Source organism: Formica exsecta, unplaced genomic scaffold, assembly GCF_003651465.1.
Source record: "Formica exsecta isolate Colony F162 unplaced genomic scaffold, ASM365146v1 scaffold222, whole genome shotgun sequence".
NCBI lineage: Eukaryota > Metazoa > Arthropoda > Insecta > Hymenoptera > Formicidae > Formica > Formica exsecta.
The window spans coordinates 585,679-604,286 of NW_021849518.1; the positions used below are offsets into that span (position 1 = coordinate 585,679).

Sequence of the window (18,608 nt, forward strand, 5' to 3'; positions counted from 1 at the left end):
GATTGTGTTCGTATATTACGCCACTCGTAACGTAATATATGCGCAACATATGCTTGTATATTACACGCGCGCGTTAAACGTATAGATACGCGCGGTCGGTCGGCTTTCTTCCGGGCCGCTCGTTAATGAAGCGGTTCGACTCGTGTTTACCTCGCTGGACCGACCTCACTTCGTCATTACGCGAGTAGCGGCCTTCGGGGTCTGGAAATTTCGAGCCGTTCATCTCCGCGGTCTCAAGCCGCTCGACGCACAGCGCGAATAATGTCACTTCCCCGAGTTAACCGTGGAAAATCGCAAAGCGATCCTCTCGCGGCGTGCGGCTCGCGTGAAATTCTGATAAATTGCCGCGCAAGGTCTCTCGATGCGCTTAAAGTACATGCGAAAACATTTTTATATTGTTAAATAAAGATTCTACGCAAGATGACTAATTTATATTTTTAACAGAGATATTACATTAACAAATAATTGCTTTATCTTTAGTAAAAGCATTTCTTTTTATAAAAAAGATTTAGATATTAAGAGTTAAATGAATATCAACTTTGCGTGACAACGTAACCGAGACACTCTCGAAAAATACATTATAGTTAATGTATTTTTTTTTTTATCGTGGAGTTTACTATTCGTGGTATTTCGTGACGTAGATTGCGGGAGAAAACGCACGCGTGTGCGACGAACGATGTTTATTTCATTTGAGCACACGGTACACGACAAAGACATTCGGAAATCATTCCGCGCGACGACCGCAAAAAGTTTCGCGTCACTGCCGTTTATATTGCGGAATGAATTGAATTAGAAATTAGAAACAGGTTTGTGGCGCGATTCGAGTCACAAATTCACCCGCAAAGATTGCATCATATTATATGATTGCCAGTTGTAAGTATTATAATAGTTACTCAATCTATTTTATTTCCGTTTTTAAAACGCGTGTTATAGCGAAGTTATGACATAAGCTCAAATTGATGTAATTTTATTTTTTGTGCGATGTAACGAAATATTTTTTACCAAAGCCGATTGTTTGCCGATAAAATGCGCCTAAGGCTTCTCGTTTCACGCTTCCTCGAGTTGCGAGAAATTCCTGGCAATTAGAGAGAGAAAGAGAGAGTCGACTCGAGTCACGTTCCATGTCACGGATCGAACGTGTGACATTTCGTGACTGTGGGAACTTTTTCGTTCACCGTATAAAAAGCACCTATCGTCTTCAGGCTTTGACGCAATCAAGCGGGATCATCAATTGCGCGTATTATATGTCTCATAGATAGCTTTAACTCTTCGCGCACAGAATGTTTTGTCGTAATACACAATTATTCTATATCGAAAACATACGTGATATTTTTAAATAAAAATATTCATCTCTGTTGGACCTTCTATAATTCTTTCTATACAAAAAATATATATTTATAAAAAAAATTACATAAAATTTATAGAGTGATTCAGAATTGTGTGGACACTCTATATATTTTCTCTTGAAAATATCTATTTTAATCGTTAATATAGAATAGCTTCTTCCGCGACGAAATTTTTTTATCCGATATTCTCGTCTAAAAACGGAATATTCGGGCGGATATATATTATAGCGTATGGCCAGTCAGAACGATGATTCGCCAGCGTGGAATTTGGAGAATACCGCGCCGCGTTTTTCGAGAGCACATCCCATGCCTCGTATAAAAATAGTTCGTCCGATATTACACGCGGCTTGCTCGCGCGAATACCATTGCTACTCTCGTGCTAGCGCGGAAAAAATGGTGATAATACTTCGCATCGTACACCGCGAGCGCTCCAAAGCATCGAGTATGGCGTTGAGATTTCCTCCGGGCCTCGCGATGTCATGTTGCACATCCGGGTAAACACGCTGCTCGAGATTTACCATATGTGTTGAAATAAAAAGGGAGGATGCACTTTGTGCGGGAGTTTTACGGGACGTTTTCTTTGAATTGTCTATAAAATACTTGAGAAATATCTTAAAGCTGTCTTTATGGAATATATTTCATAATTTTCCGAGAAATCTCACATCGAAATTCTATTAAAATAAACGCTTTAAATAAGCTCCGCCACTTCGGGGGAATCGTTAATTCTCTATAATTTAAACGTGGCTCCATCAGTGTCGTGTCCTTCCTGAAGAGACCGATCTCGGTGTGAGAATTTCAAAAAAATATAAAAATTCCTTATTCAAGTCGTTTGCGGTACGACGTTTTAACGATGGCGGTCATTATCCGCACGATCATCGTCCTCTTCATCCTCGTCGTCGTCGTCATTGTCCACGGAGAGATTGTGTTCGTATATTACGCCACTCGTAACGTAATATATGCGCAACATATGCTTGTATATTACACGCGCGCGTTAAACGTATAGATACGCGCGGTCGGTCGGCTTTCTTCCGGGCCGCTCGTTAATGAAGCGGTTCGACTCGTGTTTACCTCGCTGGACCGACCTCACTTCGTCATTACGCGAGTAGCGGCCTTCGGGGTCTGGAAATTTCGAGCCGTTCATCTCCGCGGTCTCAAGCCGCTCGACGCACAGCGCGAATAATGTCACTTCCCCGAGTTAACCGTGGAAAATCGCAAAGCGATCCTCTCGCGGCGTGCGGCTCGCGTGAAATTCTGATAAATTGCCGCGCAAGGTCTCTCGATGCGCTTAAAGTACATGCGAAAACATTTTTATATTGTTAAATAAAGATTCTACGCAAGATGACTAATTTATATTTTTAACAGAGATATTACATTAACAAATAATTGCTTTATCTTTAGTAAAAGCATTTCTTTTTATAAAAAAGATTTAGATATTAAGAGTTAAATGAATATCAACTTTGCGTGACAACGTAACCGAGACACTCTCGAAAAATACATTATAGTTAATGTATTTTTTTTTTTATCGTGGAGTTTACTATTCGTGGTATTTCGTGACGTAGATTGCGGGAGAAAACGCACGCGTGTGCGACGAACGATGTTTATTTCATTTGAGCACACGGTACACGACAAAGACATTCGGAAATCATTCCGCGCGACGACCGCAAAAAGTTTCGCGTCACTGCCGTTTATATTGCGGAATGAATTGAATTAGAAATTAGAAACAGGTTTGTGGCGCGATTCGAGTCACAAATTCACCCGCAAAGATTGCATCATATTATATGATTGCCAGTTGTAATTACGCCACTCGTAACGTAATATATGCGCAACATATGCTTGTATATTACACGCGCGCGTTAAACGTATAGATACGCGCGGTCGGTCGGCTTTCTTCCGGGCCGCTCGTTAATGAAGCGGTTCGACTCGTGTTTACCTCGCTGGACCGACCTCACTTCGTCATTACGCGAGTAGCGGCCTTCGGGGTCTGGAAATTTCGAGCCGTTCATCTCCGCGGTCTCAAGCCGCTCGACGCACAGCGCGAATAATGTCACTTCCCCGAGTTAACCGTGGAAAATCGCAAAGCGATCCTCTCGCGGCGTGCGGCTCGCGTGAAATTCTGATAAATTGCCGCGCAAGGTCTCTCGATGCGCTTAAAGTACATGCGAAAACATTTTTATATTGTTAAATAAAGATTCTACGCAAGATGACTAATTTATATTTTTAACAGAGATATTACATTAACAAATAATTGCTTTATCTTTAGTAAAAGCATTTCTTTTTATAAAAAAGATTTAGATATTAAGAGTTAAATGAATATCAACTTTGCGTGACAACGTAACCGAGACACTCTCGAAAAATACATTATAGTTAATGTATTTTTTTTTTTATCGTGGAGTTTACTATTCGTGGTATTTCGTGACGTAGATTGCGGGAGAAAACGCACGCGTGTGCGACGAACGATGTTTATTTCATTTGAGCACACGGTACACGACAAAGACATTCGGAAATCATTCCGCGCGACGACCGCAAAAAGTTTCGCGTCACTGCCGTTTATATTGCGGAATGAATTGAATTAGAAATTAGAAACAGGTTTGTGGCGCGATTCGAGTCACAAATTCACCCGCAAAGATTGCATCATATTATATGATTGCCAGTTGTAAGTATTATAATAGTTACTCAATCTATTTTATTTCCGTTTTTAAAACGCGTGTTATAGCGAAGTTATGACATAAGCTCAAATTGATGTAATTTTATTTTTTGTGCGATGTAACGAAATATTTTTTACCAAAGCCGATTGTTTGCCGATAAAATGCGCCTAAGGCTTCTCGTTTCACGCTTCCTCGAGTTGCGAGAAATTCCTGGCAATTAGAGAGAGAAAGAGAGAGTCGACTCGAGTCACGTTCCATGTCACGGATCGAACGTGTGACATTTCGTGACTGTGGGAACTTTTTCGTTCACCGTATAAAAAGCACCTATCGTCTTCAGGCTTTGACGCAATCAAGCGGGATCATCAATTGCGCGTATTATATGTCTCATAGATAGCTTTAACTCTTCGCGCACAGAATGTTTTGTCGTAATACACAATTATTCTATATCGAAAACATACGTGATATTTTTAAATAAAAATATTCATCTCTGTTGGACCTTCTATAATTCTTTCTATACAAAAAATATATATTTATAAAAAAAATTACATAAAATTTATAGAGTGATTCAGAATTGTGTGGACACTCTATATATTTTCTCTTGAAAATATCTATTTTAATCGTTAATATAGAATAGCTTCTTCCGCGACGAAATTTTTTTATCCGATATTCTCGTCTAAAAACGGAATATTCGGGCGGATATATATTATAGCGTATGGCCAGTCAGAACGATGATTCGCCAGCGTGGAATTTGGAGAATACCGCGCCGCGTTTTTCGAGAGCACATCCCATGCCTCGTATAAAAATAGTTCGTCCGATATTACACGCGGCTTGCTCGCGCGAATACCATTGCTACTCTCATGCTAGCGCGGAAAAAATGGTGATAATACTTCGCATCGTACATCGCGAGATAAAAATACATCTCGACTCTAATGCTTATGTTTCCAGAGTCATTGATTACTTTTAACAACAGCTTTTACGATATATTTGCATTTGGTTCTTTCTTTTAATATTCATAACAAGTTATTAATTTTTGATATTAGATTCGAACAATTTTAATTGAAACATTTTTTAAAGGTTATTAATATTTTAATTTTTTGAAAAATATATGATAACGATATAATATATGGTGAAATGATATCGAGAAGAAGAGATCGCAATTTAGCGTTGCCAAACGTCAAACTACAAGTTATTTTAGAAATTTAAAGATCTATACTTTGATTTGAGAGTTTAAGATAAAATCCACATTGATGCCGTTGATCGATGTGGAATTATTTCCACGGTTGCGGACTACCGTTACGATAAACAGAAAATATCACGTGCGTCAAAACTTGGGCTCGAAGTAGCGCGTTAATTCACGGACTTTAGGAGTTTGTTATTTCGGTTTTGGCGTTAACTCCCGCGAGCCAACGACAAGAGACATTCGCCAGACCACCCTGAAATCGTTTCCTTCTACCTCCCGTGTCCCACCCGCCGGTTACTGACTTTCCACACTGCGTCGTGACCAATACTGGCTGATGGTGCTGATGCCAAACCTTCTGGCACGAAAATAACTAAAACACACGGTGTGTTACGGCAACGGCGTGATGTAAGACTTTCCACGGTATAAACGGAAGTTCAACGAGGAAAATATTATATCGATAAGCACTATTGGCGAATAACTGGATTTTGACAAAAATTTTATCAAAAGATTAATATAAATCGTCGAATCTTTTATGTTTTACAAAGATTACTCATTTATCTTCGAGATACAGTACGGCAATAAAGGCATATGTGAGAAAAGAACGTTCACAAAAATGTGCGTTACGACGAATGATAAGTCTGGTAGCGAGACTGTTTTTACAGGAGATACACAGGCGGATCGAATCGCGCACGCGGCCGCGATTAATCGCGTGGAATTCGTGTCGCGGCCCCGACGAGGACGATCAAAAAGTCCTTATATACCGCGGTGAACGGGACACGCCGCGCGAGTAGCGCGCGAGAGAGGCTCCTTTTCTCTCTTTCCGTCTGAGCCTCTCTTCTCTCAGCGGGCCGGTTCCGCCACAAGAACACTTTCAATGGACCACACGCGCGACGACCTCGCGCTCGGCGAGTGCGCTTCTTACAGGGTCAAAGGCTTATGTCATCTATCTTAGGGAGCTGCTCATATTCAGTCGCGGCGACACTTCAATGCTCCGCTTATAGTGGAACGTTTATCCGCCAAAACGATGGTAGAGCCCTTAGACTCCGTACATATCGCGAAGTAATAAACGATGAAATGGACAAGTTCGCTTATTAACCTCTCTATTGTGTTCGAGAATCTCAGTTTAAGTATTTATAAGGAGTGTTATTCACACACAAGCAGAATAGAACAATATATATATGATGTTAAGAAAAACCATAGGACACACCATAGTGAGTAAAAAAACCTTAGTAAACATAGGTGGAAAGCTCAACCGTTTCTGAAATATAAACATTTTTGTATGTTAGTATCATGATTGATTTACTAGCTTCTATGTGTCGCATACGATGTTTACCTCAGTGTTTATAAACCGCTTTCTGAATGTTCTCATTCAATTTCCATACATACATCATAACAGAAGATTTCACCGGCAATCAGTCAGTTGTCATCAACCGGCGATTGCGGACATAGCGGATCAATTACATAGCCTCCTCGATTTTCTAATTAATATTCCTTGGACTTTTTTTTATTTGAAAAGCATAGTGTATTCTTCGCCGATAAATGACTTATTGTTAGAAGAATTATGTGACCGAATCCAGCATGCTTGTTAAATAATTCAGAGACCTGGAATTTTCGAGAGAGTTCGCGATTCTGTAAGAAGAAGATGCCAAGCATGTACGGAAATGAAAGGAGGATATGTGGAACACCTTCTGTAAATATCGAGATAAAGATTTAGACAGATTATCTTCTTCTCACGTCGCATGCGACATGTAGAAACCAGTAAGTCAATCATGATGCTAACATACAAAAATGTTTATATCTCAGAAACGTTCTACCTCCCGTGTCCCACCCGCCGGTTACTGACTTTCCACACTGCGTCGTGACCAATACTGGCTGATGGTGCTGATGCCAAACCTTCTGGCACGAAAATAACTAAAACACACGGTGTGTTACGGCAACGGCGTGATGTAAGACTTTCCACGGTATAAACGGAAGTTCAACGAGGAAAATATTATATCGATAAGCACTATTGGCGAATAACTGGATTTTGACAAAAATTTTATCAAAAGATTAATATAAATCGTCGAATCTTTTATGTTTTACAAAGATTACTCATTTATCTTCGAGATACAGTACGGCAATAAAGGCATATGTGAGAAAAGAACGTTCACAAAAATGTGCGTTACGACGAATGATAAGTCTGGTAGCGAGACTGTTTTTACAGGAGATACACAGGCGGATCGAATCGCGCACGCGGCCGCGATTAATCGCGTGGAATTCGTGTCGCGGCCCCGACGAGGACGATCAAAAAGTCCTTATATACCGCGGTGAACGGGACACGCCGCGCGAGTAGCGCGCGAGAGAGGCTCCTTTTCTCTCTTTCCGTCTGAGCCTCTCTTCTCTCAGCGGGCCGGTTCCGCCACAAGAACACTTTCAATGGACCACACGCGCGACGACCTCGCGCTCGGCGAGTGCGCTTCTTACAGGGTCAAAGGCTTATGTCATCTATCTTAGGGAGCTGCTCATATTCAGTCGCGGCGACACTTCAATGCTCCGCTTATAGTGGAACGTTTATCCGCCAAAACGATGGTAGAGCCCTTAGACTCCGTACATATCGCGAAGTAATAAACAATGAAATGGACAAGTTCGCTTATTAACCTCTCTATTGTGTTCGAGAATCTCAGTTTAAGTATTTATAAGGAGTGTTATTCACACACAAGCAGAATAGAACAATATATATATGATGTTAAGAAAAACCATAGGACACACCATAGTGAGTAAAAAAACCTTAGTAAACATAGGTGGAAAGCTCAACCGTTTCTGAAATATAAACATTTTTGTATGTTAGTATCATGATTGATTTACTAGCTTCTATGTGTCGCATACGATGTTTACCTCAGTGTTTATAAACCGCTTTCTGAATGTTCTCATTCAATTTCCATACATACATCATAACAGAAGATTTCACCGGCAATCAGTCAGTTGTCATCAACCGGCGATTGCGGACATAGCGGATCAATTACATAGCCTCCTCGATTTTCTAATTAATATTCCTTGGACTTTTTTTTATTTGAAAAGCATAGTGTATTCTTCGCCGATAAATGACTTATTGTTAGAAGAATTATGTGACCGAATCCAGCATGCTTGTTAAATAATTCAGAGACCTGGAATTTTCGAGAGAGTTCGCGATTCTGTAAGAAGAAAATGCCAAGCGTATATAGAAATGGAAGGAGGACATGTGGAACACCTTCTATAAATATCGAGATAAAGATTTAGACAGATTATCTTCTTCTCACGTCGCATGCGACATGTAGAAACCAGTAAGTCAATCATGATGCTAACATACAAAAATGTTTATATCTCAGAAACGGTTGAGCTTTCCACCTATGTTTACTAAGGTTTTTTTACTCAGTATGGTATGTCTTATGTACCATATAAATATTAAATGTTTTTTTTTAATACCCCGTGTAATATATATATTCTTTGTCATAAAATTAAATTTTTAAGAAGAAATTACTTGAACTCTCTTTTTTTCGCAGATAATTTAAAATATAAATAAATTTTTTAGAATTTTACTTCTTTGCAATAACGTTCCCAAGTCATGAAGTATACTATTAAGAATATCTTTTTAATGCCACAAATAGATGCCTTTGTCTACATCTAACGTATAATTTAATTGATTATAGATCGCTATATCATATCGCAAATAAAGTTTAATGCCTGGGTATAGTTTGTTAGACTATATATTTAGATAGACGCACATTAATTGGCCGAGAAGGTTATGAATTAAATATCATGTCAAGATAAGTTAACATACATTTTATTTATTTTATAAAGAATGAAATGAGTCAATTAGATACATGCGTAAGTTTAAACAAGTATAAACAAAATTTAAATAAAGTTGTATACCTCGATATGACAGTGTCACATTAAATTTTATTTTGAAACAATGATGGAATCATAAATGGTGACTTTAAACGTTGACTATAACGTTAAATACATTATGACTCTAGTCTATTGCTTGCCAACGTGTACGCAATCTTAAGAAAATAATTACTGGCGTAACGAATTTCATGTAAACTACACGTCGACGAATACGGCCGATTTGTCTCTGTTCGTGCGGTCAATTGGCTTTATCGCGCCACTGAGACATTTCGGATAAGAATCGCTATGTCGTTTCACATCATTATTCCTTTTGTGCCGAAAATACCGTTACCACACGCGATCGAAAGCGAAAAAGAGAGAAAAGAGACAAAAAGAAACGTTAGCTATAAATTAATCCTTAACTATATTACGCGGGAAGAAATTTATATTATTTGTAAGCCGTTAGAAAAACTTTATTTTAAATGACAATATATATATACACACAATCTTTATTTAATCAATTCAATTAATAATGATTACTATTAATTCCCTTAAATAATAAAGTATTTCGTTAAAAAATTGAACTTCACAAAAATTTATGTCTCTTCAATTTCTTGTTAATGGGAAATATATTTTAAATTTAGTAAAAAAAAAGAAAAATGTCCGTAATCACAGAATGGATATGTTTATAGGAAACTTGCATATTTTATCGAAAATAAACGATATATAAATATGCAAGAAAACCAAATATTTTAAATATAAAAATGGCTTATTTTTTTGTTACAGTGGCCTACGTGGTTTTTCCGCCCAGATCTTTCGCTTGGCACGCCACTACCGACGAGTCACGTTCCAAATTCGAGTAACGTTTCTACTTCGTCGTCTGTACCATCTCGTACACATCTGGACGCTTCGAAAGGGCCGGAGCTTCCTTCCAATAGCAACAAAGTCCATGGACAGACGCCAACGATATGCACAGTGAGTGACACGTTTGATCATTCGTGATTTGATCCTGCCAATTAGACCGTAATAATTGTGTGGTTGTTGTCTTTCTAGTACACATATCTTACAAGTGATCAAGTCAAAACTATATATATTGAATACTTTTACTGAATCAAAAATATTGCTGTATACTTACAGTAAAAAATTTAGAAAAAATGTATGTGTAATATTAGATTAATTTCAAAAATTATAAAAAAATATTAGTAGTGATAAATAGTGAATATTAAGAATTAATAATGGAATGACATAATAACGATCATAAAAATTGAGAAAAATATTTTGAAGGTAGAGAAATATATATATATATACATATAATATAGAAATAAAAATTGACAAAAATTGTTTTTTATTTTTTTAAAATTATATGTGTAAGAAAGCAAATAATAGCATTTTGATAGATTGATTTCGGTAAAAATTAGTAACAATTATTTATTAAAAAAATCGATTATGAAATCATTCAATAACAATTAAATGCCGATAATACGCGCGATAAATGATACTCATTTGCTTTTAATTAATGCATTTAATTAACTCATTTGATTTTAATTAATGCACAATATTGTTAATGGTGTCGATTATTCTCGACTATGATTGTTATTAACTTATTTGACCGCAACTTTATGCTGTTACAAACGACGAGAGTTGTACGTCAAATCATAACGCACGTGTGTAACGATATTTTTGCGTACTCATCGTCAGTGTCGCACTTAATCGCGCTATTAAAAGTAAGCGATCAATTCGATATTTTGCATATCTCGCGAACGTGGGATAACGAACAGTTATGTAGGGCGAAGTTTTGCTGCGCGACAAAAACGATGTCAGTTAATTGAAAAGTACGACTGTTCTCCGGACTGGTAATAATGCGTAATGAGCAGCAATTTCATTTAAAATTATGGGTATGTTTGTATCACGCGCGCGAACGGTGGCGGTGAGTTTTACAGCCTTCGATCGAGGTCAATCGTCATTCGTATATCGATCCTATCCTGTTCCGTCGTCAGTGTGGAGCGTAATTTGCGCCGTGAACATAGTATTTTGTCGCGATAGCATGTCTACAGGTGACACCGGCTTGAAATACGCGCTTAGCACGAAAATAATCAGGTTCTTTACGTGCTTATACGCTGTGATTTTGTCTTGTTCGTCGTAGATCGGTCCCACGCGATGTCCGCCCTATTAACTCCGAGCGAACAATTCTCGTATCCTCTGGCGTGCTATTTTTTAAATTAATTTTTTTTAATGTGTGTAATATTTGAGAGCAGTTCACATTGATTATATGTAATGCAAGCGATCTTTGAAATAATTTAAATTAAGGTAAGATAAGATATGAAGTGTACAATAGTATCAAATTTTTGATTTTACGTGTTCTTTTTTTTATGTCAAAACTTTCTCTTTATTGTCTTATATCACTGTCTCGCGCGATTGACACCAAGCCAATCCGTCCCCCGCGTTATCCAGTCACCCAGGTCACGGGAACTCATTTTCGAGGCGCGCAAGCTTAACGACCGGTGACATGGCACAGAAACGTACCGAACGTGTAAGTTCGGGCACACGCGATCGATATTCAATTTACAGTTTTGTCACAACAATCGTGTTTCGTGGAAAAGAATGGCGTGGCGCCACGTCGATGCTGCACCGTGGGAGTCGTCGGGCGACGCCGTTGCGGCGAGGCCTGAAACCCTGAAAACCGCGTGGGCGGTGAGTAGTGCCTTGTTAGAGCGCGCTCGTTAGCGCCGATGATGCTCGCCGCTTCGCTCTCTGTTACCGGAGTCACTTAAACGCAATGCTTAATAGAGCCACGCGACCGGATCTCGCGGATACGATGCCCTCGCTGCGCCAGGGGGTCCGTCTTCGTCCTCCTCCTCCTCCGCCGCCGCCGCCGCCGCGATTGTTACGTCGCGTAAATCGCGACGCCTGGATATTAATTATCGCGCGGGATCGCGGGTCGCGCCGAATGATCGATCTGGTTGCCGCAATTAAGAATGGCACCCGAGTGGGCGGAGGAGGCAATTTGTACCGGCCCACGGCCTGTATAAGCGACGATGGGTTTGGACGTGCATACCGTATCGGAAATAATCTCGTCCGGGATTATTTAGCTCTCATCGAACGCGTGGTCGAAATCAGCGAGGCGACTGTTTAGGAATGCAGCTGCCTTATCGTTAGATGCAACAAATAATTGATATAGAAGTGTTACGCAAGTGATAGCGAAACTTTAATTTATATAAAAATTTGTAATATATCTTGGTAGTATCTTATAATTTTTTTAAACTTTTATTGGCCTGCGATAATTTTTTTTTTTCTAATCTTAAAAATTTTGTGAAACATACAGATTATAATGAAACTGATACTTGGATACTTGGTTTCGATATAGCGGCTTGAAATGCGCGCGAGCTCGGAGGAGATTGAACGGTGTCATTTAAAAGTTTATTTTTCTTCGTTCGTAGCTTTACGAGCAAACCGTATGTGATCGTGATCGTTGGGATCGTCTATTTTTATTTCTTTCATGAATTATCTGCCGCCGCTGCTCCGTTCATTCTCATTGTAATCGTTGGTCGGGCAGAATCGTAAGACGGCATATGGTATTATTTACGAACCTTGCAATATATATATTTTCCGCGCCGTCCGTATCGACGCGCACGGTCGCGCTAATAAATGTGCATCTGCGAAAAAAAAAAAATTGTTTCGTTCCGAGAAACAGTTACTGCAAATTGCGACCGTGCCGAGGTATATAACCGGCCGCGCGGTTACGCGATCCTCGATATTCTATCCGGATCGTTAACGGCGATAACGCGCAGTGATTTTATTTCGGAGGATCAAGAGAGATACTCGCGCGGCTGCTCGTTGAAATTCGAAGCACGCGGCGAACCTTAACCCTCGACCATCCCGCGTTCGATTTGGGTAACATAACTATCCACGGTAGAGGAATCAGTTCCTATCTCGATAGAAACGGTGCAATATTTCATGAATATTGCAACTCTTGTTGCTCCAACTCTATTTTCCATTATTTTACTTTATACAGGACGTCCCGACTCCTTCGGATAAATCTAATTACCGCGTTATTACAAGAGCATGTACTTTTCCTGCTTTTATTAGCGTGATTTATATAGTATTCGTCTGGATACGAGAGAGAAAAAGAGAGCGAGCTACTCTTTATTATGCGTAGTTGCACTTCAGTTAAATCGAGCATCTAAGTGCAACCGGTATAAGATACTACGCGCTCTGCGGAAACATTTTATATCTACGCACGCACGCCCGAAAGTGGCATAAAAATGTATCTTATATGAGAGATGTAACGAATTTTTATTGCGCGGCTTGGTTACGAGCTCAGTTTCGACCACGATACTTTTAGCGAGATATCGATGCAGTTAAATCGCAAGAATGGAGCAACTACTCACTGTTTCTTCCACATACATTGCAAGATTTTCATAATCAACATATGTCTGAATATGCTATGATTTTTATAGTTATGAATTTCATATTAAAATGCTTTTAATTGTTTAACAAGAAATGAAACTTTAAAGATAATTAAATGTGTGAAAATATATCATGTAAATTATTTTCTTGGAAATTGCAAATTTTATGCAAGATCAAAAACTTATAATTTAACCGATAAATGAAAATTAAGTAATAAATAACGAGAATATCGTTTAAATTATTGACGTGTTAAGAAACCAGTTTGATATCTCTAATTACAATTAAAGCATTTTATTTAACTGAATAATTAGTTGAGATAAGCGAAAATCTTTAATAAGTTAAATCTGGAAGTATTATACACAGATTCTTTCTCGATGATCGATTTCTCGAGACAACCGGTTAGCTAGTAAGTAAATAACGAGAACGCGTTAATTAAATACCGATCGTATAAAACCGGTCTATGATTGATGTTAATTTCCCGTGATTAATGCGAATATTTTCTTAATAGTTTAATAATAGAGGAAAATAATAAAGAAAAATAAGATATTAAATAAAGGAGAAAAATAAAATTTCAAGATTAAAGCTGTGATCATCTTGGAACGTATTCTCTTCCCCAAAGATCAGTTATTTAACAGTGAAAATTTAATCAAAACTAAATAACGTAGTCAATACTAAATAATGAGAATGTCAAATCAGACAACGGCTGATTGATAACAGAAACCTGTTCGAAATTAGCAATTAACGATACCTAGTCACGATTGACGTGAAAATTTCGAAGTACGAAGTACAACGTAGGTTTCGCAACTTCTTCTTCGCTGCTCGTCATATCGCATAGTATTATACATACATACCTACCGATGTGTTAAACTGGGACATCCGCGGGGCAAAATCTAATTGCACAGCCGCTTAATTAGATCGTTGGCTCTCTCGCGCGCGCGCAGTCTCGTCGTGCCCTTCATACCAAACTCGGTGTCTGCCCTTAAGATACGGATCGGCCTTAATTCACCGCGTCTACGGGATTAATCTTGCTCGCGCGCGGCGCCGCGGTGCGCTCTAAAATTAGCGCGAGCGTCAATTGAGCGCGGTGGCTGCACACGCACGTGTCGGTATATACATAGCACGCATCGATTACCTCATACCATTTTTTTTTCTTCTCCCGCGCGACGTAAACTAGCGCTTTGAACGCTTGGATTCGCTTCGAACTTTTGGATTTCATTATCGCGAGGTGTCTCTGATTCCTGTCCTGTAAATTCTGTTTTGTTATTTAAACGTGATGAGTGTACTCAAAATTAGAGACTCTTTTATACGTGAGGAATTTAAGGATTGCGCATGTTTTTTATATGGAAAATTGATGTTTGTTTTTATATTATGTTTCGGCTTCAAAACAAGAGATTAAAACTTCCATTTTCTTTTATACATGAACGGGTAAAAACGAAGACATCATTTGCAATAAATGCTTATATCAACATATGGATATCGACATATACTCTATATGGATATTTTATTCACGTATCATAGTCAAAAAGTGATAGTATTACTGAATTTTTTGTTAATAAGAATGCTATTAAAAGAGGATATTATTTTATAGTATGCATTCAATCTGTGTACTTTTATCTGCATCGACACGACACGTTTTGCATAATGGCATCTTACGAATTCATTATGCGCGATGTATGTTTCAGACTGTATATTGGAGTTAGAGAAATGCAGATTCGACGTTCAGAGCTCCCGCATGTTATGAAGCTTCTTTCCAGTATGCCTTAATTTACGCGGCAATAAAATGCCCGTAAGATTTGTTGAGCGCGTTTTACGAGATGCTTATTGAATGTCGTACAGTACCTATCGTTAAACAAGAAAACATCCGCATCCTCTTTCGATTACTCTGCGCAAAGCAATAAATCGATTTTCTTCCGGTATTTTTTTTTTTCTTTTTCATTTTATTTTTATACATTTTTGTGAATAAAAAATTCGACTTGTTTTATAAATTCTACAAGATTACAGATTGAACATATGAAAGATTTTAAAAGTTATAAAAATTAAATATAAATTTTGGGAGAAAAATGAAAAAGCAACTTTTGTATATAATATTTTATATTTTTTTGGAAAAACACTTTATTTGTTATTACTATAAATAATTTCGTAAAATTCGTATATAGTTCATATATAGTTTTTTATAATGCTTTTGGTTTAAGTATGTAGAATTTCTTCTTCTAACGAAAAAATAATTTTTAGGAATTACAAAGGAGAGGTGAGGGAGGAGGCACACTTATATATAGAATATTTTATATTGGGCATTCGAGAGCAGAATGAGAACAACACAACGCGTTTCATCGGTCGCAAAATAAGATGGCATGCGTCTCATTATTAGGCATTCGACCGGTGACGGACAAAAAACGCAATAATTTCATCGGTGCCGGCCCTAACGACGACGGAGCCGTGACGACAAAAAGCTCAATCTATCAAATTGTCACTGGCCTTTCTATTCCATAGCTCCGCGCCTTCCCTAATAAGCAATCTTCCCGTGGACCTTACCGTAAACCGTCATCCACGACCTGAATAGATTCCCGACCGGTACCGACCGACCGCCTTCGATCACAGGGCCGGCTCTCCTTTCTTCGACAAATTCGCCGCGAGTTTTCGATTAGTTTTTTGTTTCGAAAATAATGTAATTTGATACAGGATAAGTTTAATATCCTAAAAGTTTGAAGAATATTCTTTATAAACGATTAATATTTATTAACTGTGCGAAATATAGAGAATTGCGAATTTTTCTCGCGTTTTCTTTTCGTCATAAATTTGCGAAGTATAATCTCAAATTATATTACGAAAAAACTAAAAATACGTATCCGAAAAGAGAGATTTTTCCATTAGAGATACGGGTTACGTTAATTTAATTGAAATATTTTTAAAAACATGTTTAGGTTTTTCCCATTCTTTCTAGTCAAATATCTGGAAATATTCTCATAGATGAGAAATCTTCCGACACGCTTTTCGTGCGGCTGATATAATATTTAAATCCGGCTAATAAGTACTCGCGCCTTCGGATTTGTTTTTAGTTGAATGTGTTGCGTGCACGCGGATCGCCGTCCCTGGACATACAGTGTATGTTCTCTCCGAACATGTATACAAGCTACCAGATGCCAGGCACGAATCGGCAAGAGAACGGACGCGTCGGTAGTCGTCATCGCGTCGTCGTCCGAAGACGGACAACCGGCGGTTAATAACCGGCCGATTTTGTTTGTCCTCTTTTGCGGCCGGAGAGCGTTGCGTTGCTGCTCGGCTCGGCTCCGAAGTCACTTTGCTAATAAGTCATTTGCCGTGCCGCGTTGGATGTCGCCGCCTGCTTATGAAGGCGTCCCTTCATGGCGTGCACAAAAGGATGTTTCATTAACCTAAGACGCTTTATCGCGGACGGTTAATTATTTCCGAGAAGCGATACGCGAAGCATTGCACGGCGCCGCGGCGCTCCGGATTTTTTGTATTTCGCTCTTTCTTTCTTTCCATATGTATTTGCTACGATATTTTTCTCCTTTTTGGATACAATACGGAATAAATTTTTTCTTGTCAAAAATATTACGATCCATATAACTACTTTATGTTGTTATATTTATTATAAACTAGATTATTACATTATTATTAAACAAAAAAATAATACGATTTTTGTTATTGTTAGCGACATCGTACTTGATATATAATGCTTTTAAATTCTCGAAAGACGTCGCTCGTAACACAAGAGCGTGTGCTATTCCTTTACGAGCGACGTTTCAGTTCGAAATGGCGAAATTAATCTGCGGAGAATGCGCGCGCAACATTTCCGCGCATAAAAGATCTTTATTTCCCGAGTGGACGAGTTTAACGATGTCCAAGTCTCGGCGAAACGGAACCGATGCCGGGAAGGCAATAAACGGATCACACTTGTAACGCGCGTGTACGTCAGTCCGAGCTAGAGTGCGCGAGGCTCTCACCTGCGTGAGCGGGAGAGACTTTAATCGGCGAAGTAGAACGGCTTTTCGCGTTTTTACGGTCGCGAATGTAGAATTGCGGTGATCGTTAGCAACTGTCTGTATTTGCTTCCTTCTTCGTGCACCTCGTCTTCCTCATTCTTCGTGTCATCGCCCAGATGAGATCGCGACACGAAAAGCTCCTTGTGATCGCCATTGAATTGAAAAGACGAGATAAAAAAAAATGACATGACAACTTTAGTTTTTCGTCATTTTATTTTATTTGTTCTATGTTTTCCCTTTTTAATTTATTTCGAAATAATTAATTTTTTACTTATTATTTAAAAAGTTTATTTTTGACAAAAATTTAATTGCACGTAAATTTTATGTCTTAAACGGAACATATGCGAGATAATGGGAACGTATGGTAATATTTTGGGAATACCGATCTTTCCGACACTCGAGGTGGTCTCTCCGGCGGCTTCCAGCTCACGCCGATCGAGCGTAACTTCGCGCTTTCGGCCGTATCATTAATGGTGTCACGTATGCCGAACGGTGTACATACCGTCTCATCATGGACAGTAACCCAAGGCATTGGCGGCGCGGCCTGATGTAAAGATTTCGCAAAAGGGGAGCGCTCCTTGCGCGCTGATAAGAGGCGGGCGGGCCGCCTCTCGGGGACAGGGGCGTCGGGGCCTCGAATTACGGCGTCGCAATAAATTTAATAAAGCCGGAATTAATGTATGGTTGCTCGTTTCAGCTGAGAGCGCACGGCGCTCCTTATACTTACGTCTCGCGCTTTCGTCCCCGAAATTTAAAATACAAGTGAGTGCGCGCGTCGTTTAAAAGGTAATACGCGCATAAATTGCCACGGTAAGCATAAGAAATTTTTTTGACGAACTAAATTGGCCGCGCGTTACATAAATGTTCGTATTTTATTATCGAGCGAAACGTTTAATTCCGCGCGCTCGCAGTTTTCACTCCACTGGAATCGCGCGAGTTTTACGCGAAAAGTAAAATACGCAAATATTTTTACTGGTTACGGTTTATCTTCTTTTTTTTTTTTTTACCAATGGAAAGATATTCGTTGCTCGCTATCTTTATAGAGCTGTCGTTTCACCGTTTGCAAAATGAAATATGATAAACGAAATTTCTAAAAGAACCCTGGCAGGAGAGAGAAGATCTGTAGTGGTAGCAGCGGCTAGGAGAGGTCGATGAGTTTAGGAAGAGATGCGGGGGGAGAGCG

The 18,608-nt window shown here is 39.0% G+C and overlaps 1 protein-coding gene across 1 annotated transcript in view; it reads left to right on the plus strand.

Annotated features, from left to right (window-relative positions):
- The window catches only part of LOC115235455, a 90,438-nt gene that overhangs the window by 21,579 nt on the left and 50,251 nt on the right, over positions 1-18,608 (plus strand). Inside the window, exon 2 of the mRNA XM_029807269.1 lies at positions 9,801-9,989. Coding sequence (XP_029663129.1) covers positions 9,801-9,989 — 189 coding nt within the window. The remainder of the gene's footprint in view (positions 1-9,800; positions 9,990-18,608) is intronic.